Raw genomic sequence first — 22,256 nt, forward strand, 5'->3', positions numbered from 1 at the left:
ATTAGCGACAGTCCTAAAAGGATTAAAAATATTTGGGCTGCAGGTGCTGATGGTGTGGTAAATGACTTTCTTAAATATGATGGTTCTGGAGTTAGAAATAAGTTACCTAAGATTATAAATATGATTTATGAAAAAGGGGAAGTACCTAACCACTTTAGGAAAACCTTAATTAAGCCACTGTATAAACAGGGGTTGTATAAAGGTGATAAGAGTGAGTGTGGTAATTAGACTTTCGAAAGGTCTGGTTTTGACTCGGCCAATAAATTTTCGCTGGGCAAATCAATGTTTACGTTCTATCAGAACTATGGTTTAGGCTACATTTTCCAAAGATCAGAGCGTCAATGGCGATTAAAAGTAAAATTCTACCTTAATTACTTAATTGCTTTTTTGGAGTAGTTAAGGATTAGAACTAGGAGTCAGTAATAAGTTCGGTTTTAGATCGTTAATCAGTTCAAAGTGTCTCAATTTAAACGTACATTATTTTTACCCCAGCGCGAAGTTTTCATTTAAGAAAAGATAATTTAAAGCATTTTCCAAGAAGACAAACTTGGCCGTTTACGCTACACCCGAACTACGTCGTTTGGTAGGCTCTGGGAGTGACAGAGAAAAATATTGTGTATATTTTCCAACATCACGAATCGATGCTTTTTATTACGTTTCTCTTGTACCTGTCCACGTGTAATTCTAGAAACGATCGAAAAAAGGATTGTGTGGTTTTATTTAATCGATGTGTTGTATTTGGAGGAGGACCGTTCCTCCAAACTAAATTTTTCAAATACGTTAGGGTCCACTTGTCCATGCCTTTAAGTTTCGGCTTCTTCAGAAAAAGGGGCTTCAGCCTTTTTGTGGTCCTAATTTTAAGGCAAGACTGCATTCTTTCTTCATTTTGTTGATTGGAGTTCCTCTTTGCGCAAGGAAATCCAGATAGAAGTTTCAAGCCAACTGGAAAAACAGGCAATTTTTAGCTGGCCTGTACCCTCAACATAATTTATTATTAATTATGGTCCCCTTAGTCCAGGATTGTAAGGTAACAGCTTTCACGTTGTTCGATAAAAATTTAGTTTGGTTCTTTCGGTCTTTTATGGCCCTTTTACCTTTTCGGGCAATTCATACTTTTACTACGTTATCTTTTGCAGTAGGCTCCTGTTGGAACAAGAAATTGTGAATGTAATTTCAAAGTTAATCAGAGATCAGAGGGTTTGGGTCCGTGCCTCGGCTCCTTAAAAACCCTCCTCCAAACTAAGTGTATAGTTCTCTTGGCCCAGGCACCAATTCTTGAAACTTTCAAACCAGCACGAAGAAAATATTTTCTTTTCCTTATTGGGGGAGAAAATTTAAGGAGGCTCAATCTCCCAAACTAAAATATTTCTTCTGGACTAGAGTTGATTTGGCAAGGAACTTCAGCCGTTCGAAAAAAAGTATATTGACACAAAAACAGTAGAAATTGACCTAAGAAATCAGAACAAACATAAACCATCCATCATTTGAGGGGGACACCATTCCCTCAGTCCCTTAATTTTTACACTAAAATTTTTCAAATGTAATAAAAAAATAGTTTCTCGCATTTCGTTGAAAATGGAAGGGGGATATTTATTCGCATTTGCTTTGTAGTCTACAGCAAGATTTTTAGTTTTAGTGTTTTGATAACAAAAACTCGATCAAAAAAAAAAAAAAAAAAAAAAAAAACACTTGGCGGTTCTTCACTCTAAAAATCTTCCAGCAAATTACCGTTGAAACTTCATCGTCGAGAGTGGGGTTTTGAGGGGTGCGGCCAATTTTCTGATATACAGGAAAATCGTGGGATCCCGCCCTCATCCCTTCCACAAACACGATAATTAAAGTTCCCTTGTCCCACTTCAACATTCCCTGAAAGTTTCAACTTAGTCCCCTATGGCATTCCGAAGGTACTATAGACTGAGTTGAAACTTTCAGGGAATGTTAAAGTGGAATAAAATTCCCTGAAAGTTTCAACTCAGTCCCCAAAGGCATTCCCAAGGTACTATAGATGCGCTATTTTCATGAGCGAAGCACATTAAACGTCCTTCGACTTACCTAGAGACTTCAATGAACATGTACTTTAAGTTTCACATTTGCTCATAGCGCAAACACCCTCGGAGAGTACGCTGGTTATACATAATGTGTGGCAAGAAACAAAGGACAAAAAGAAATTAAGTAAAAGACAAAACCAACGAGGGTTTTTCTCATCCAGTGAATAAAACGAAAAAAAGAACAAATAATTTACCAACGACATCCACTAAACTATCCTCAGTGCAAAAAATATTTGCCCCATTCTTAACTACGTAACTAAAAATCTGTTCATTCATCTCGCCCTGAAGCTCACAACCCGCACTTAGCAAACCTTCCTCAATTAGCAACAGTCTATGATTAAAATATATATATTATTAGCGGTGTATAAAAGTCTGAAATTAAAATTTTTAAAAAATTATATCTGCCCGATTAAAACTTCTACTCATTCGTCTCTCCTTGGTCCTCGCACCCCTACCCTCAGGTACGCGACTAAACTTCCTCAGTTAGCAGCAGTCTATGATAAAAGTAAAAACATTAGTAACAGTCTATAAAAGTCTACAATTAAAATGATAAGAGATTACAGCTACCCGGTTAAAAATCTCTGCCCACCTGTCTCTTCTTGGTGCTCACACCCCCATCTTTAGCTACGCAACTAATCAATAAGCAACTGTCTATGATCAAAATAAAATATTATTAGCGACCAATGAAACTCTACAGTTAAAATTTACAAAAGTTATAATCACCCCGTTAAAAATATCTGCCCATCCATCTCTTCTTGCCACACACAGCCCCACCCTTAGCTACGTAACTAAACTTCCTCAATTAGCAACAGTCTATGGTTGAAATAAGAATATTATTAACTATCAGTAAAAGTCTACAATTAATAAAAATTATAGCGGCCCGGTCAAAAATTTCTCTCCATCCACCTTGCCTTGGCTCTCACATCCCCACTCTTAGCTTCACAACAGAACTTCCTAAATTAGCAACAGTCTGTGATTAGAATAAAATAGTATTTAAGGTCTAAAAAAAATCTACAATTTTAACTTCTGCCCATCTTAAAATTCTGCCCACCTATCTCGCCTTCGAACCAACACCCTCACCCTTAGCTACACAACTAAACTTCCTCAATTAGTAACAGTCTATTATTAAAATAAAAACACTATTAACGGTCCATAAAAGTCTACAATTTTAACTTAGAAAAAAAATTATAGCTGCCCTGTTAGAAATACCAGCTCATTAGTCTCTCCTCAGGGCTCATACCCCAACCCTAGCTACACAGCTAAACTGCCACAATTAGCAAGGGTCTATGGTTAAATATAAATTTTATTAACAATCACTAACTTACAAAAATTTTAGCGGTCCGGTTAAAATTTCTGCCCATCGATCTCTCCTTGGTGCTCACATCCCCACCCTTAGCTACTTCACTAAACTTCCGTAATTAGCAACAGTCCAAGATTAAAATAAAAATCTTATTAACGATCAACAGAAGTCTTCAATCAAAATTTACAAAATATTGCCACCCGGTTTAAAATCGATCTGTCTCTCCTTGGCACTCACAACCCCACTCTTACATACTTCAATAAACTTCCCCAGTTAACAGCAGTCTAACATTAAAATAAAAATAGGTTCAATAAAAGTCTATAACTAAAATTTACAAAAATTACAGTCTCTCGGCTAAAAATATATGTCCATCCGTCTCTTCTTGGTGCTCACACCCCAACCCTTAACTACGTAACTTCCATAATAAGCAACAGTCTTAGAATGAAATAACCTAAAGTCTACAATTAAAATTTATAAAAATTATGGTCGCCCACTTAAAAATATCTGCCGATCCATCTCTCCTTGGTGCTCAAACCTCCACCCTTAGCTACGCAACTAAACTTCCTTAATCAGCAACAGTCAAAGATTAAAATAACCTAAAGCCTACAATTAAAATTTATAAAAATTACAGTCGCCCGCTTAGAAATATCTGCCCATCCGTCTCTCCTTGGCACTCGCACCCCAACTCTTAGCTAATTCACTAAACTTCCTCAATTAGCAACAGGCTGTGATTAAAATAGAAATACGATCAATAAAAGTCACAAATAAAATTTATAAAAATTATAGTCACCCGTCTAAAAAAAATCTGCCCATTCGTTTCTCCTTGGCAGTCACACCCCAACTCTTAGCTACTTCACTGAACTTCCTCAATTAGCAAAAGTCTATGATTAAAATAGAAATACGACCAATATAAGTCCATAATTAAAATATATAAAATTATAGTCGCCCGGTTAAAAATCTATCCATCCGTCTCTTCTTGGCACTCACACCCTCACTCTTAGCTACTTCACTGAACTTCCTAAATTAGCAACAGTCTATTATTAAAATAGAAATACAATCAATAATATTCCACATTAAAATTTATAATAATTTTAGTCGCCCTGTTAAAAATATCTGTCCATCCATCTCTCCTTGGTGCTAACACCACAACCCTTAGCTACCCAAGTAAACTTCCTCAATTAGCAACAGTTTATAATTAAAATGAAAATATGACATGTGAAGTATGAATAATAGTGCTTTTGCACATTGCCAGAAAATTTTGCTGTCGCATCAAAGCCTCTTATCATCTTAGAAAATTCTTAGAATTCAGAGTGCAAATTTTCTTTTCAGTTTCAGTTTGACCTCTTAAACCAGTCGTACGAAGACAAGGATCATTTTTTTTATATTATTATTTAGACAAAAAAGAATTATTTCCGAGTAACACGTTTTCACTTTCTAGGAACAGAAAAAGTAATTAGCCATATGCCCGGTTGCTCATTTTAAGCGTTTTTTTAAACCTTTCCAAACCGTAAAAAAAAAGTTATTTGAACTGAAAGTAACAGGTGACTAAGACTGAAAATGAATAGCTTTTATTCTATATTTCAATGTGGGGGCTATCACGCCCATGTCCCATAAGCCCCACGCTCTTTACTATAAGTTTTGTTGATATGAAAACCAATATATACACACATATATAATAAGTTGAAACCTTAGCACGTATTAAACCCCCCTCAGCTCCTAAACCAGCACATAAAAGAAGAGGAGGGGAAATACCGAAAATGAGTCTTTGAGTTATCATTTTTCGATTTGGTATAGGTTATCCAAATATAGGCTTAGACTTTTGCCCACGTAAGCATGTGAATGTAATTTTTATTTCACGCTAAAATTTCAATATTGAGGACCTATCGTCACTCATTACTCATAGTTTATACAAAAAAGAAATTCTCAATCGGTTTCCTTCCCTTCAGCAACAGAATCAAAAGAACTAGATAAATATAATATTAATTAAATATTTAATAATAAAATAACTGCAGAATTTAATATTGGAATAATTTCAATTAAATTGAATTTTAGTAATAAAAGTGCTGAATAATAATAATAAAAACTAAATAATAAGTTGAGGTCAATCATGCAACTATTGATAGTCTATAGTTGATTATTGGTGTCTATGACGATTGGTTTTGAAAATCTTGCGCGAAGCGTACTGTTTTCACACTGATATCATTTGCCCACTGAACTGCTGTAATCAGCGCCCCTTCCCTAAAAAAAAAAGCTATGTGTGTCGGGGGCAATACTGACTTATAATTTCACATAGGGAACTCACAGGTCTGAAAAAGACGAGGTTTTTTGTCTTTGCTTTGAAGTATACACTTCAAGTATTTGTTATTGACTTTTAAGACACATCGCTGAAATTATCTGTGGAAATTAAATCACACTTTTCACCATGAAATAGTAGAAAAGTGATATATCATTTTCTTTTTAGTGTTACTGTATAGATTTTCTATAATAACCGTTCATTTGGCTAGGATTGTATATATTTTTATGGATGATTAGGCCACTGCCCAGCAGTCTAAAACGAGATCGGCTGTGATTTACGTTGTTTTCTCGTTTTGTAATGCTTTGGCAGTATAGCATTTGAAACGAAGTCACAGAAATGTTTTACTCCTGACCAGTATAGCATTTGAAACGAGGTCACAGAAGTGTTTTACTCCTGACCAGTATAGCATTTGAAACGAGGTCACAGAAATGTTTTACTCCTGACCAGTATAGCATTTGAAACGAAGTCACAGAAATGTTTTACTCCTGACCAGTATAGCATTTGAAACGAGGTCACACAAATGTTTTACTCCTGACCAGTATAGCATTTGAAACGAGGTCACAGAAATGTTTTACTCCTGACCAGTATAGCATTTGAAACGAGGTCACAGAAATGTTTTACTCCTGACCAGTATAGCATTTGAAACGAGGTCACAAAAATGTTTTACTCCTGACCAGTATAGCATTTGAAACGAGGTCACAGAAGTGTTTTACTCCTGACCAGTATAGCATTTGAAACGAGGTCACAGAAATGTTTTACTCCTGACCAGTATAGCATTTGAAACGAGGTCACAGAAATGTTTTACTCCTGACCAGTATAGCATTTGAAACGAGGTCACAGAAATGTTTTACTCCTGACCAGTATAGCATTTGAAACGAGGTCACAGAAATGTTTTACTCCTGACCAGTATAGCATTTGAAACGAGGTCACAGAAATGTTTTACTCCTGACCAGTATAGCATTTGAAACGAGGTCACAGAAATGTTTTACTCCTGACCAGTATAGCATTTGAAACGAGGTCACAGAAATGTTTTACTCCTGACCAGTATAGCATTTGAAACGAGGTCACAGAAATGTTTTACTCCTGACCAGTATAGCATTTGAAATGAGGAACTTACATCAGTAGTCTTTTCACAAGAATTTTGCTTGATAGCATTTATATCCAAGCTGGACCGGAATCGCTGTTTTGCTGCACAGCAGGAAAGATAGTGATCTTTTGCTGTGGCGGTGTTACGCTGTTACTTAGAAAGAGTAATATAAATTAAGATTTTTGTTTGAATGATCTCTCGTCCGATATTTTATGTCAAATGGCTTGGTGCAATCGCCCTTGGTAAAAAAATAAAACAACAAAAACGAATTAAACAATTAAAAAAAGACAATAAAAATTTAATTTTTAATTAAAAATTAAACAATTAAAAAGACAATTAATTAAAGGCTCCTGACATTTTACTTCATCTTATCATTTCTGCTCGCTTAAATTCTAAATCTACTTTTTAATTGCTGTGTAATCATGCCATTCCGTCATGTTTGAATTGACATCGTAGTTCATTTGGTCGCAAATTATAAGCCCAAGAGTCTTTTTTAAGGGTCTAAGGCCATTGGAAGGCTACATGTTATCCTTTCAATCCTCCAAATAGCCCTGGTCACCTTCGCAGCATGGCTTCAGATCGAGGTTTAAAGCTAGCAAATTTATCATTTTTATCTTACCATTAATATCATCATTACAACTAGCCTTAATGTCGTCCTTATGACAACACTCATTAAACTAAAACATAGAAACAAGGTTGAAACCCAACCTTGTTTGACTCCTGATTCCGCACCAAACCGACTATTAGAATCGCCTGCTTTGTTATCTGCAGCGACATTATTATCGTACATGGAACGAATCACTTTTGGTTATTTATCTGGTGTGCCAAACCTGTTGAATAAAATGCCATTTTAATCATCAATAAAATTTTGGACTAAAGGGGGCTGGTTGTTGGAAGAATTTTGGGTGATTAGTGATTGGGGGTTGGTGATTGGGTGAAGTGGAGAATTTACCAAAGCATGTTAGTTTGGTCAACACATCTCTCTCTCTTTCCTAAGCCACACTGTTCTTTTCTTTAAACTCTGCAACATCTGTTTTACCAACAAGTATCATCATGCTACGTAATTTGCTTCCCATTAAAGTCAGGCTCACCCCCCTATAATTACGACTTTCACTCTTGTCAACTTTCTTGTTAAGTAGATTAATTGGAATTGTCCTCACAATTCCTTTATCAAATCCCATATTTATCATTTTCAGTATTTTACTTCTAACTTCGTAACCATCATATTCTAAATGGTCAACTATCATACTATCAGTACGTAGAACCTTATTTTTTCCAATGCCTTTAATAGACCCTGCTACATTTCTAAAGTATCAGAATTTTTTTCACTAATTTACATATCATTCTACAACTTTATCACAGTTCAATTCACTCTCAGAAGGTTTCAGCCTGTCTCTCCTCAACAATTGCTCCCGTTCTCATGTATAACTGGCAATGACTAGTCCTTGTACTGGTCATTGGTGCTGGGACGGAGAGTCCCTTAACTCTGGACTAACTAGTTTTTATCAGTATCCTTAACATGTCCCAATATCCTACCAATATGCTTTCCAGCTGTATCTAAACTATCCTCAAGAATTTTAATCATAGCCTGCATCGCACCTCCTTCGCTTTCACACCTCCTTCGTTCTCACATCTCCTTTGTTCTTACTTTAATACCGTCTTTACTTCCCTATTGCACTCGTAGATCTTACATTCAGTAACCTTTTTTTTTTAATTGCATTTCTCTTTAACAAGCTTAAACTTTTTTTGCTGTTTTCTAGTCACTAAATCCACCTAAGTATAAATACCACCAATCCCATTTGCACCAATCTGGAGGAAAGGGCGATTTAAAGTGCTGATATAAATGCCCGAATGAGCCTTCATACCAGAGTGAGTGAATTCTATACAACATATAATTTGCTACAATTAGGAGCTGAGTTTTCAAAACTACCAAAAAGTCTAGGTCAAAACATCCGAATTCGTAAGCCAAAATATCAACAATGTAGCTGTTCTTAAACGCCTGTCAACACTGAACAAGCGATCTTAGGCCTAATACGTTAAATTTATTAGATACCAATGCTAATATTATCCTACAATATAGTTTCTACCACTATTAGCAACTCAATGCTGTGCAAGCCATTTGAGGCCAACACGGGTGCGTTTGCTCCTTCTTCACTCAGTCTGTACAAAACTTCACTCTTAACCTCTTTAATGGAGTTTTAATTCCCTTTAATTCCTCTCTTATGACCTTCTGTACCATTCAGGGACACCTTTTGTTGCGCCCCTGATATATGGCAAAATGCACAGTCATTGGTTATCTGCCATCCTTCGTCTACAAAAAGTAGCCTAGTCATCTTTCGTTCATTATAGTCTTAGAAACTGGGAGCAAATCACAAGTTCATTCTACTTTCAGAATGATGTAGGATCTGCCACACGAGTACCCAAACCGTCCCTTGAACAATTTCCCTAGGAAACATTTAACAAGCATCTCTCAGCTTTTGAAACTGCCCACGTTACAGAGACATACTTTACCACTGTGATGACCATAGCAGCTAATATTTCAATTTTAGTTTGCCGGCTTATCTTCCTATTCTTCCAAACTTGTCTTTTCAGCTGCGACAAAACGCCCTGCGTCATGGCTATTCTACTTTGCAGATCTTCACTGCATCCACCATCTTTAGTAAAAAAATCCTAACTAATTATTAAAAATAAACATCATCACATTGTGATGATATTTATGCTAAAGCTTTTAAATGTTTTAAAAAGTAGAATTGTGGCAAAGAGTCAAACTTTTGCGTAAAGAGCGAGGGATTGCGGAGGGGACATGCCATTTCATATACGGAGTAATTTCTGTTCGTTTTAAGTTTTAATGTCGCTCCTTACTTTCAGTTAAAAAAGCTAGTTTTTTTTTATTTAAATTCTGAACGTTTTTGAATTAATGCATGTTTGATTTTGGCTCTCCGCACATAAATTATTGAAATGAAATTTGCATACTAATTCCTTTTTGGCTAAATGGCTTTCTCTTAATTTCGATCGGACGATTTTCAGAAATAAGGGGTGGGAAAAGAGGCCTAGTTGCCCTCCAATTTTTCGGTTATTTAAAAAGGCAACTAGAACTTTTAATTTTTAACCAACGTTTTTATTAGTAAAAGATATACGTAACTTCAGAATTAACTTACGTAACAAACTACTAGATTTTTATATTTTTATTATGTATATGAGGGGGTTTATACCCTCGTTCATACCTCGCTCTTTACACTAAATCGTAAGTTTTGTCCCAATTATTTAAGAATGACCCCTGAATCAGAAAGGCCGTAGAATAAATAGTTGAAATTACTAAAAATACTTTAGCATAAAGAGCGAGGTATTTATCTCCTCCTAAATACCTCGCTTTTTACGCTAAAGTATTTTTAGAACCCCTCATATGCATAATAGTCTCTGTTCGTTTTAAGTTTCAATGTTACTCCTTACTTTCAATTGAAAAAACTTTTTCATGTTTATTTTTTCATTGTTTTTTTATAGTAATGCTAGAAAATCCTGCGCCCTTTTCATTAAATTTCTCTTCCCCCATGACATATTCCTCCAAGGAAAGATCCTCCCACATAGCCCCCTCCCCTCAATCTCACCCCCCCCAAGAACCAAAAAAATCCCCCTGAAAACGTCTGTACACTTCCCAATAACCATTACTGTATATAAACACTGGTCAAAGTTTGTGACTTCCAGCCCCTCTCCCAGGGACTGTGGGGGAGTAAGTCATTCCCAAAGACATAGTTTTTATGGTTTTCGACTATGCAGAACAAAATGGCTATCTCAAAATTTTGATCCGTTTGGGAAAAAATGAGCGTGGGAGGGAGCCTAGGTGCCCTCCAATTTTTTTGGTCACTTAAAAAGGGCACTAGAACTTTTCATTTCTGTGAGAATGAGCCCTCTTGCGACAGGTGTTTGAGTAAGAACTGAGAAGTTATAGAACCCCTTCTTCCGACTCACTTTCTGTAAAAACCGACGAAAGCTTATAAATAACTACATCAGATGCTGGATTACTGTCATATGTGAAATATGATTTTAATGATGCATCATCATAAATGTTGCAAAGGTGAACGGTTTGTCAACAAAAAATTTGCAAATAAAACTTCAGCAAATTTTGTAACTTCCGATGTGAACATTGCTATTTTTTTATTATTTGGCTTTTTTGAAGGTCAAAAGTCTTCCTTAAACAATTATTTCGAAAAAATTGCGATACTTGGAGCAGTTGAGACCCGACAAGCAAAATAAATTGTAGATTGTGCAAAACAGTATTTTTTTTTCATGATAATTAAAATAGAATTTTTCAAAACAGAAAATAAATGTAATGAGCCATATTAAAACCTAAGATGACTACAAATGAAGCCATATAATAGTTTATACTTAAAATGAACAGGAGTTGATATCAATGAATAAATGAATTCCAAAACGAACAGGAATTAAAATGAATAATCAAACAGTTCGTTGTTAAGAACTGTAAGTAAGGAGTGACTTGGCCCAATAGTAACCGAAACTCTAAAAAACTGAAGTTTGATAACAATAGATACACTAAACGAATTGGCTTTTTTGCTGATTCCAAACATATAAACTCCTTTAAGTTTAATGCTAGCCATTAAAAGATACTAGCCTCAGGAAATTTATCTGATTTTCAAAAACGGAGGGAAACAGCCCAAGAAATGCCAAGGAATCTTAATGAAAATCATGCCATCAGACTCAGCGTATCAGTGAACTCTACTGCAGAGGTTTCAAGCTCCCGTCTGCAAAAACATCTAAGGTGACAGGTAGGATCACAACATTAAGGAACCTGGCTAAGTATGTTGAAAAAGGCTGATACATCATGAAAGGTGAATTTCTTTATAAATAATTTCGTGAAGATTTATATATAAGTAGGTTTTTTCTTTTTTATTTATTTGTGTTTTTCTTATTGGTTTTGTTATATTTATGTTCTATTTTTTTTTGTTTTGTTTTTTTTTCATTTTTTTTCCTATGGCTCGAATGCTTTTTTTTGGAAATATATACATACATACATAGATACATGTATACGTATCGGTATCCGTACACACATCCATAGCGTTATTTTGTTGTCTTTTTTTTTTCTTTTCAGGGATGATCATATTATAACGTTATTTCTAGAAGGTAGGGAGGGGGCTCGTTAACGACGTGCATTAAAAGTTCTAGTGTCCCTTATAAATGACACATTAGGTTGGAGGGCAACTGACCCCCTTCCCATGCCCTGTTTTTCCACAATGTAATCTGATCAAAATTTTCAGATAGCTATTTTGTTTAACATAGTTGAAAAATCCAATAACTATGAACCTGCAGCCCCTGAGACAAGGGAAATAAATTATAAAATGTACCCATTGTTTAGACGTAGTATTTGTTATTGGGATGTATACAGAAATTTTTTGGGAGGGGGAATTTCTGCAGGGAACAACTTCCACGGGTGAATTTTTCATGGGAAGGAAAGTCCCCGGGATGAACTTTCCAAGGCAAACTATACACGGAGGGATTTGTCAGAATCTCTAATGAAATTTCATCCCAAAATACATTTAATACATCCCAAGTTCATCCGAAAATACATTTAAGAATGTTTTCGACATACCTGGACACACAGTCAAACACAGTCAACGCAGTCAAAGTTTCAATATATTTTTCACAAGATGTCGGCTACATTAAAATAAAACTAAGCAAAAAGTATACTTTTTGAATTTTCTCCGTTGCTTGTTTAACATACTCTACGGAATTTATTTAAAAAAATAATAATAATTTTTTTTCGGATCGACGTAAACAATGCATTTAGAACTTGAAACGAACTTAGCAGCCTATGCAGCATAGTAAAGAAATATATTTCTGCGTATCTAAATTGAATCACTATTTTGTTTTCCCCTTTATCTTTCAGTGTATTTAATGTATGCTGTTCTAATAAACGTTCTGATTAATAAAAAAGAACTAATCACGATTACAATTAGACTGATCTTTTGTTTTTTTTTCAGCGTCCAAGTCACTCAGAGGAATACTAAAGTTTAAGTTTTCTGAAAAAGCTTCCCAGTCGGATGTCCGAAATGCTTATCTATGGTTACATCTGCGGCCCTCTTCAACTATGCCCAGTGGCCCTGTTTGGATAGAAATTTATCAGGTTAGCTTTAAGTTCAATCTTTGGGTAGCTGTCTCACTTCTACAAATTTTTCGGGGATTTTGCAAAATCCCAATGCACCTTCAAAAAAAAGAAGAGACTGGAGCTAACAAAAGTCCACAGAAGATTGAGTCCATGAAAACTGTGACTTTTTTGTATTTTTTGGGCATTTGGGTCAACTTTGACAAAATTTGATCGACCAAATCTATGTTTTCTTTCCAGAAGTAAATTTGGCTCTCTGCTTTCAAAACCATTTTAACATAATATTTTATTCCCAGTTTGCTCAAAAAAAAAAAAAAAAAAAAAAAAAAAAACTGAAAAAGAGCACTACTGTAAATTCTACGGAGCCCTGAGAGCGATCTGCTGGTTTTTTTTTCCTTTTTTACTGAGAATCACAAAGGTCTTATGGGCTGCTTGAAAAAATATTGAAAACACTGCAATTGAGGAAAGTTGAAGTAAGTATTAAATGGGCTAGTAAGCATTTGTCTGTTCTTATCGTCACTATTCTCAACGTCACTGCACTGGTGCCAATTTATGAAAATGTAAAGAGTTGGCAAATTGTGTTATTCAAAATATGGGGGGGGAGGGGAGAATTTTTTCTTCCAGTAAATCCAAACACCAAATAAGGGTATTTTTCAACGTAAATACGATAAAGGCTGTTTTTCAAAATCTAGGGGGGACAAGAAATATAGAAGGGAGCAGGGGCTTTACTACCAAAAATCAAACAAAGAAATGAAAACGGGGATAATTTTTTTCAGCTTTTCAAGACATCCAAAGTTATTGTAGAACAGGTTGTTGCAGTATTTTTCTTATTATTATTATTTTTTAATAGACTGATTTTATTTTGATTTTTTACAGTATTTGACTTGGAATGTGAGCTTGGTTATTTTTTTACAGCTTGTGATAGTTTTTTGTTGCAAAGTATAATTGTATAATAGTCTAACCTAACAACTACTACTAGTTAACCAAATCTAATCTAACCTAACTAAATCTAGCCAAACTAAACCTAGCCTTACTAAACCTAACCTAGACTACCAACCGGCCCAACCTCATCCTTACCTAGCCTAAACTAGCTAACCTAGCCTAACTAAAACTAGCCTTACTAACGACTGGCTGATCACTTATACTGACTGTATTCACTACTAATTGACACATATTGTCCATTCCTAATACGAAACTTGGGATCGCAATTCTACCTAAAGAATCATATAATATGAGGAAAAATAGCTGCTTATTTCTTTTCCCCTTAAGAAGCGTATGAACAACGACATGGTGACCTACTGAAGAATGGAGTAACATATTAGAAGAAAAGTGATAATATGGTTTATGTACAAAACGATCTCAAAGCAAAAAATTGGCAAATTTAAATTAGAATACACAGATTAAACAAAATAGGAAGAAAATACATTTATATATCCTTAGTTAAAAATTCAAAGTCTTCGCTTGGAAGACAGCCAGATTTTCAGTAATTCGTCAAGTTTTTAGCTCGTCCGTGACGTCAGTCTCGCAGTACTTCATGACAAGGTGATCTAAACGGTCATCGTCCATCGTTGTGCATAAAAGTGTCACGACCAGTTTTGGTTTCCTAAAACTTCTTTCTGCTATGGCCACAGCTTGGGGCGCTGTCGCAACCCATTGGTAAAGTGACCAGAGAGTAAGGAAAATCGATTTGACAGCGTTAATTTCACGGAATAGTCCTTCAAAGACGTCGTGATTCCTGACTTTGTTGCTTTGAAACTCATTCCTGATAAAAACTTTTTGAAAGCCCTCAGCTCTAACATTAGTTCCGCGGAGTGTAATCCATTTCCGAAAAACATCTTCACTAGTTCGAAAAGGCTGTCAAAAGCTGTCATCCATTTTGCCCAGTAAACTTTGGTATGCTTGCCCCAGAAAAGATGAGTTGTCGTAGATTGCATCATCCAAGCCGTTCACTAGGGCTCTAAGGGCACCGGAGAGCTGCTTAGCATAGAATGATTTCCAGTCACCCAGCGGGTTGGCTCCAGAATTAGCAATTGTCTTTGAACAGCGAACAGGTGGATATGTAGGACGGTGTTTAAGTTGGAACTCGTGGCTATTGAACCATATTTTTCTGCTACTGTTTTTGCCACCTCAATTTGCCTCCCTATCTGATTAGGGTCTTCGGGGAGAGAATATAAGATACTGCGTGTCGCCCAGAGTTTTTCGTTAGTAGTCATCAGATTGAGGTGTTCAGCCTGAAACTTTTCTGCGAGAGCCTTCGTCCTGAACTTGACCTGGTGTATGAACATAAGTGTCAGAATAAAGTCAAAGCAGGCTATGTGGCGGTGCAGAACCTTAGCTTTTTATTTTATTGTTTTTCCTCATTTTGTTCTTTTAGCTCTTCGAGGACTTCCAAAATGGTGTCTAAGCTGGTCCACAATGCTTTTAAATTTTCAGATCGGGACTTCAATCTTTACATAGACAGATTCTTTAGCTTCATTACTGATTCAACCCTCTTTAGTGCTCGCTTGTAAGCAACAAGTTTTTTAATTCCATCCGTAAAAATTCGTAGATTTCTTGTAAGATTTCAAACATTTACCAGACTATATGACTGTTGCTGTACGCGTGTTCCACGATGAGGTCTCTCTATGAGCCGTGCATCGAGCGTAGCGTACTTGTCTTCCAATTTTGGTTGACATGTGTTCCTAGACACCCTGTCGGACACCAGACATGTCACTTGCGTAATCGTAGCTTTGAATCATAAGAGCCCCCTTGCTTCCGCCTTCCTTTTCTAAAACTCTTAGGATCTTGTCGGCAATTTCTTTACCTTTTTGATTCAATTGGTACCATGGCTAAGAGTCTCTCCTGGATGGTGCCATCGCAGTCAACTTACCTGAAACAAATTACAAGCCTCTCTTCGTGCGCATAGTCTAGAGTGGTATCTGTGATAATGAATACGCACCGCTATTGTTCATATCAGTTACAATTGCGCGCTTGATTTCGTTACCCAGTACCTCAATGAATTGGTTATACAAAACACCCCTAAGGTAGTTCACCGTATTCCTTTTCATCGTTCCTTGACGCAACCAGTTGCAGAAATGTGGATCGCAGCGAACAGTGAGGTTAATAATTTGAATTCTCATCGCTGTCATCAGCCGCGCCACGAAGAGAGGCAGCCAAAGTGCCGTTTCTAGTGCTAAATGGCACTTTAGGATGGTAGAACTTATAAAAAGTAGGTAGATATTAGCAATATCTTTCAAATGAGCCACTATACATCTTTCTAGAAAATTCTAGTAGCTCACTAGCCCCGTTTTTTTTCACTTAAGACATGGCACGAATAGTGCCATTTTATGGGTCATTTGATTAAATGCATATGGCCATTGGGCCACTTGCATATGGTGGACCTATAAGAAAAACGTGGATATGAGAAATAGTTTTTATATGAGCTATTAAACATCTATCTGCGATGTTTTGGTAGCTCGCTAGTCCCACACCTTGAGAAATGGTACAAAAGTGCCATTTTAGGGCCATATGGCACTTGATGATGCTATAATTTATAAAAGGCCCTGGAAAAAAATCGGGAGACAGATCAGTGCTACCCATGCAAAAAAGGGGTTTTCCTTGTTGTTCAAGGGGGGGACTCTCATTTCCGTGTGCAAGGTTTTCGACTATGCTAATTCCAGTGGTACAGGGGATTTCATCTGACGCCATTTTCAAGAGGCTTCAGACTTTCTTTTGAAACCACCATAACTTTCTTTTCGTAATAAACTTTTACGTTTAAGACGAATTGAAATAATAGTCATCATTCCTAAATCAGTGTTAAATGGCATTTTTTTCACCAGGCATTTTTTTTTCTAAGCACACTTTTTAACATTTGGTTACTATGGGCTGTTGCTCGCTCTTTACTAGGTTGCAGCTATCGCTGCAACCATGATATTTAAAAATTTTCTTTTTTAGTTTACTTTATGATTTGTTTTGTGGTTTTATTATGTACCTTATGGTTTTTCTCGACAGGGCAAGATGGTGTTGATCAATTTTTTGTCTTTAAGACAAACTGAAATTTTCCCTCTTGTCAGGTTTCTAGGCTCTTTGGTTAATGCAACATTCTTTCCACACAGCCCCCCAGCCCCTCCTCCCGAATCTTTAGACTTTTCAAGGGTTCTCTTCTTTCAGGGCAAGTGATTTTCCAACACGTATTCAACCCTTGGGGTTCAAGTTCCCTTGCCTTTATCAATATGGATGACGAATTCCCTTTCTCAGCTTTGTAAATTTGTAACCAAAGCCTGATAACTGTTCTTAGAACTTACATACAGAGAAACAGAGAGTTAGCTTATACAAAATATTTCGACTCATTGTTCTTGTTACTTCCTTTAATATTTCTCACAAAATGACTTAATTAAAATCCTGGGTTATTTGTCTCTCCAAAATATCATTCCCTTGTCTATCTCAATTTGTTGTCCTGCAAAAGGTTGGGTGAATTTTCTCTCCTGAATTATAAATAACCTGATTGGCGGCAAAAACACGTCACAAAAATAGACAAATACAAAGCTCACTTTTTAACACAGAAAGAGAGAAACATAAAAACATTACTTACTGCTGACCACAAAATCTAGTGTTTTGTAATACAGGAAAACCTATTGATGTTTCAGAATCACCCATCCTGAAAAAGCTAATAAGGTAGGTTTTCCCTACCCCTCATCTCCCAAGTTTGAGAACAAACCGTAAATTACATACCATTTGTGACTGTCCAATTAGACAAAACTCTGTCGCATCCCTAACAGGTTGGCTACCTAATAGTCTTAATTATTTCCTCAATTAATTTTGAGTAAGGCTCAAAACTACCTGTTAAGTACCATGTAGTCATTCAAAGATTCGTCTTTCAATTTTTTTTTATGGCAGTGCGGACCCATACACTCTAGAACAAGGCTTATTGCCTCAACCCTGCCCCTCCCATAAAAAGCCTAATTAACGACTTCTACTAAGATAAACTTGTTACATTGTCAAATTGACAAATCTAACAACTGGTGAATACTTCTCATCCCACCTAAATCGATGATTTTATCTTGACCAAATTCAAAGGGATCCCCAAATATTTAAAGTCAAATTGTTAAGAAATTGTTCGTTGAAATTAATTTTTAATTAAATAATTATTAGGTATGTTTTTATGTATATTATGTATAACAAATACTATGCGTAAACAATGGGCAAATTTTGTAACTTAAAAACCAGGTTGGGGGGGGGGCAGGTTCATAATTTCTCCAAAAACATAGTTTCGGTCTTTCAACTATTCTAAACAAAATGGCTATCTCAAAAGTTTGGTCGGGCGATTTTGAGAAAAAGGGGCGTGGGAGGGGGCCTAGTTGCCGTCCAATTTTTGGTTACCTAAATAGGGCACTAAACATTTTGCTTTCCGTTTAAATGAGCCCTCTCCCGATATCCTAGTATCACTAGATCGATACGATCATCCCTGGGAAAAAAAACACGCATCCGCGATCTTTCTTCTGGCAAAAAATGCAAAATTCTACATTTCAAGCAGTTCGTGGTAACGAATTGTAGTATAGAGCGACCCGGCTCAATAGTAACCAAAACTCCAAAAAAATTGAATTTTGATATCAAGAGTTAAATCAAAAGAATCGCATTTCTACGCTGATTGAAGTATCAGTTTCATCAAGTTTAGTTTTACCCATCAAAAGATACGAGCCTGAGAAAATTTGCCTGATTTTAGAAAACAGGGGGAAAACCCCCTAAAAGTCAAAGAATCTTACCAAAAATGACACCATCAGATTCAGCGTATCAGAGAACCCTACAATGGAAGTTTCAAGTTCCTATCTACATAAATGTGGAATTTTGTATTTTTTCCCAGAAGACATATCACGGATGCGTGTTTATTTGTTTTTTGTTTTTTTGTTTTTTTCAGGGGGTGATCGTACCGACCAAGTTGTCCTAAAATGCCGAAAGAGGGCTCATTCTAACAGAAATTAAAAGTTCTAATGCCCTTTTTAAGTCACCAAAAAATTAGTCACTTGAAAAGTGACCAATTTTGGGTCACTTTTTGACGAAAGACACAAGTTTCAAAAATGAGCGTGGGAGGCCCCCTCCCACGCTCATTTTTCCCAAAGTCACTGGATCAAAATTTTGAGATAGCCATTTTTCAGCATAGTCTTTTATATCATAGTCATAGAATTATGTCTTTCGGGACGACATTATCCCCCAAAGTCCCTGGAGAAGGTACTGCAAGTTACAAACTTTGACCATTGTTTACATATAGTAAGGGTTATTGAGACATGTACAGAGGTTTTCAGGGGGACTTTTTCACGTTACAGGGGGGTCTAGGAAGGGGGTTATGTGGGAGGATCTTTCCATTGAGCAATTTATCATGAGGGAAGAAGGCCTAGCTGCCCTTCAATTTTTGGTTACTTAAAAATGCAACTAGATTTTTTATTTTTTGTACCAACGTTTTTGTTAGTAATAAACATACGTACCTTACGAATTAACGTACGTAACAAACTTCTATATTTGTGTATTTTATTACGTATATGAGGGGGTTTGTCCCCTCGTCAATACCTCGCTCTTTACACTAAAGGTTGAATTTTATCCTAAATCTTTAAGAATGACCCCTGAATCATAAAAGCCGTAGAATAAATAGTTGAAATTACTAAAAATACATTAGCGTAAAGAGCAAGGTATTGTGGAGAAGACGAACCCCCATGTATACGTAATATTTTATGTTCGTTTTAAGTTTTAATGCTACTCATTAGTTCCAGACAAAAAAAAATATTTATTTTCTCATTCTTCTTTTTTAAATAATGCTTGAAAATCCTGCGCCCCCTTCATGGAAATTCTCTTCCCTCATTATAAATTCCTCCAAGGAAAAATCCTTCTACGTAACCCTCTCCCCCGACCCACTCCAACCCTAACTCGAAAAAGTCACCCTGAAAACGTCTGTACACTTCATAATAACCGTTACTATATGTAAACAATGGTCAAAGTTTGTAACTTGCAGCCCCTCTCCCAGGGACTGTGGGGGATTAAGTCGTCCCCAAAGACATAGTTATTAGGTTTAAGACAAATTTGAACAGAATAGCTATCTCAAAATTTTGATGCGGTGACTTTGGGGAAAAAAAGTGTGTGAGAGGGGGCCTAGGTGCCCTCCAGTTTTTTGGTCGCTTAAAAAGGGCACTAGAACTTTTAATTAACGTTAGAATGAGCCCTCTCGCAACATTCTAGGACCACTGGGTCGATATGATCACCGCTGGGAAAAAAAACAAAACAAACGAATAAACACGCATCGGTGGTCTGTCTTCTGGCAAAAAAATACAAAATTCCACATTTTTGTAGATAGGAGCTTGAAATTTCTACAGTTTGGTTCTCGTATATGCTGAATCAGATGGTGTGATTTTCGTTAAGATTCTATGACTTTTAGGGGGTGTTTCCCCCTATTTCCTACAATAAGGCAAATTTTCTCAGGCTCGTAAGTTTTGATGGGTAAGTCTAAACTTGATGAAACTTATAGGTTTAAAATCAGCATTAAAACACGATTCTTTTGGTGTAACTATTGGTATCAAATTCCGTTTTTTCGAGTTTCAGTTGCTATTGAGCCGGGTTGCTCCTTACTACAGTTCGTTACCACAAACTGTTTGACTCTTTAAGGACGACTCCTGAATCACAAGGGTCGTTTAAGTAGAAAAATACAAAGCTTTTTTCAAAGTACTAAAAATCTTTAGCGTGAACAGGGAAGTATTGAGGAGGGGACAATTTCCCCATATACGTAATTGTTGCTGTTCTTTTTAAGTCTTAATGTTGCTCCTTACTTTCTGTTGAAAAAGCTTTGTTTTTTTTTGGTTAATCATAAGAAAAAACAGTTTGGTTAAAACCCAAATGTTCTGAAATTAGTTTGCATGTCATTTAATGTGTTAAACATGGATACTAAAATTTTAATCAATACACTATTATTAATCAATAATTTATCAATAATTTATCAATAATCAATAAATTATTAATCAATAATTTAGTTATTAATCAATACACATAAAATAATAAGCACGTATTTTGAAGGACTGTGTATTTCTAGACAGAATCTAAATAATTGGAATAGGTGTATCAAGTAAAATAAAAACATATTAAAGAAATTGGGCCGATTTTTTTCGCTCTTTTTTATGGGGGGGGGCTTACTCCCAAAGTCGAGGGTGTGCTGAATTTCTTGTTAATTCATGAATGAGCAATATTATTGTTGTAACAAAGGAAAAATAAACATACAAACAAAGTATAAACGGTACAAACAAAAAAAAACAAAATAAAAAAAATTATTTATTTCATAGAGAGAGAGCGTGTGGTTAAAATCCAAATATAAAAATTGGTGTACACACTATTTTTAATATTATTAAAGATATAATAATCTACGCATTTACACATGACACATATTGGAACATATTGAGAAAAAATAAATTATCCTAACGTTAACATATAATCCTAACATTAACATTTATACATAAAAGGGGAAACACATTATCTGAAAGATTGGAAAGTACGCTAAAAGCCTATTGAGAACATACTGAAACATTTGGAATGTATTGAGAAAAATTAATTATGTTCAATTTTTGTTGTTTTTTTTTCAGAAGTCAGGAATATGCTACCTTTTTCCTGTCAATTTAGGAATGAAACATACTGTTTCTTGAAAAAAAATGTATTCAAACAAAGGTAGGAGACAAAAAACATAATTATTCATTAGAACACATTGAAACAAAATGAATTATGCCCAATATTCTTCTCTTTTTTCAATTTGCTACTTTTTTTTTGCTAATTCAGGAATAAAACACTTTTCTCTCTATCTGAAAAAAAAAAAAACAACAAAAAACAACAAAAGAATAAGACAATAAGAATTGTAGCAGAAAAAACCTAATTGTTCCTTGGAAAGAAATAGTGTGATTAAAGCTTAAAAAAAAGTTGGCTAACGGTTACAGGTGGTTTTCACCCTTGTCAACCTCTTGTGTTTTATCTTGCTACTGTCATCACTAAACGCCAGGGTGCAAGGTAATTTGCAAGACACCTTTATCTACAAGGCCGTTCAAAGATCGACTATCCAAACTTATTTATGAGTCATTAAAATGATTAAAATCATCAAAACATGTTTAACAGGCCTATTATAAAGCCCAAGAAATTAAAAAAAAGCTTCTTTTGCCAACCCTTTGTTGGTCAAAAATATTAAAACTGTTTTGAAGATAGTTCCTTATCAAGAGTCATTTAATGTCTCCCATTTGCTTGGAGGCATAATCAAACCATTTAAGTCGCTTAAACATATTTAATGTATAAAACGGTTATAATCGCGTTGACCTATAAACGTAGGTTCGCTCGAACCTGCCAAGAAAAGGTTTAGAAAATCTACTTTCAAGGCTACCAACATTGTTTTGCTGAAAAAAAAATCTTATATTAACACT

At 35.7% G+C, this 22,256-nt stretch overlaps 1 protein-coding gene and 1 long non-coding RNA gene across 3 annotated transcripts in view; one reads left to right on the forward strand and one right to left on the reverse strand.

The window, feature by feature from the left end:
* The window catches only part of LOC136031521 (growth/differentiation factor 8-like), an 81,961-nt gene that overhangs the window by 18,037 nt on the left and 41,668 nt on the right, over window positions 1-22,256 (forward strand). For both annotated transcript variants that reach the window (XM_065711193.1, XM_065711192.1), the window contains exon 2: window positions 12,725-12,867. In XM_065711193.1, the coding sequence (XP_065567265.1) occupies window positions 12,725-12,867 (143 nt within the window). The remainder of the gene's footprint in view (window positions 1-12,724; window positions 12,868-22,256) is intronic.
* LOC136031522 (uncharacterized) overlaps window positions 20,598-22,256 on the reverse strand; it is a 77,312-nt gene continuing 75,653 nt past the window's right edge. The window contains exon 4 of the long non-coding RNA XR_010618526.1: window positions 20,598-21,650. This is a non-coding gene — a long non-coding RNA (uncharacterized LOC136031522). The remainder of the gene's footprint in view (window positions 21,651-22,256) is intronic.

This window comes from Artemia franciscana, chromosome 9 (assembly GCF_032884065.1).
Source record: "Artemia franciscana chromosome 9, ASM3288406v1, whole genome shotgun sequence".
Lineage (NCBI taxonomy): Eukaryota > Metazoa > Arthropoda > Branchiopoda > Anostraca > Artemiidae > Artemia > Artemia franciscana.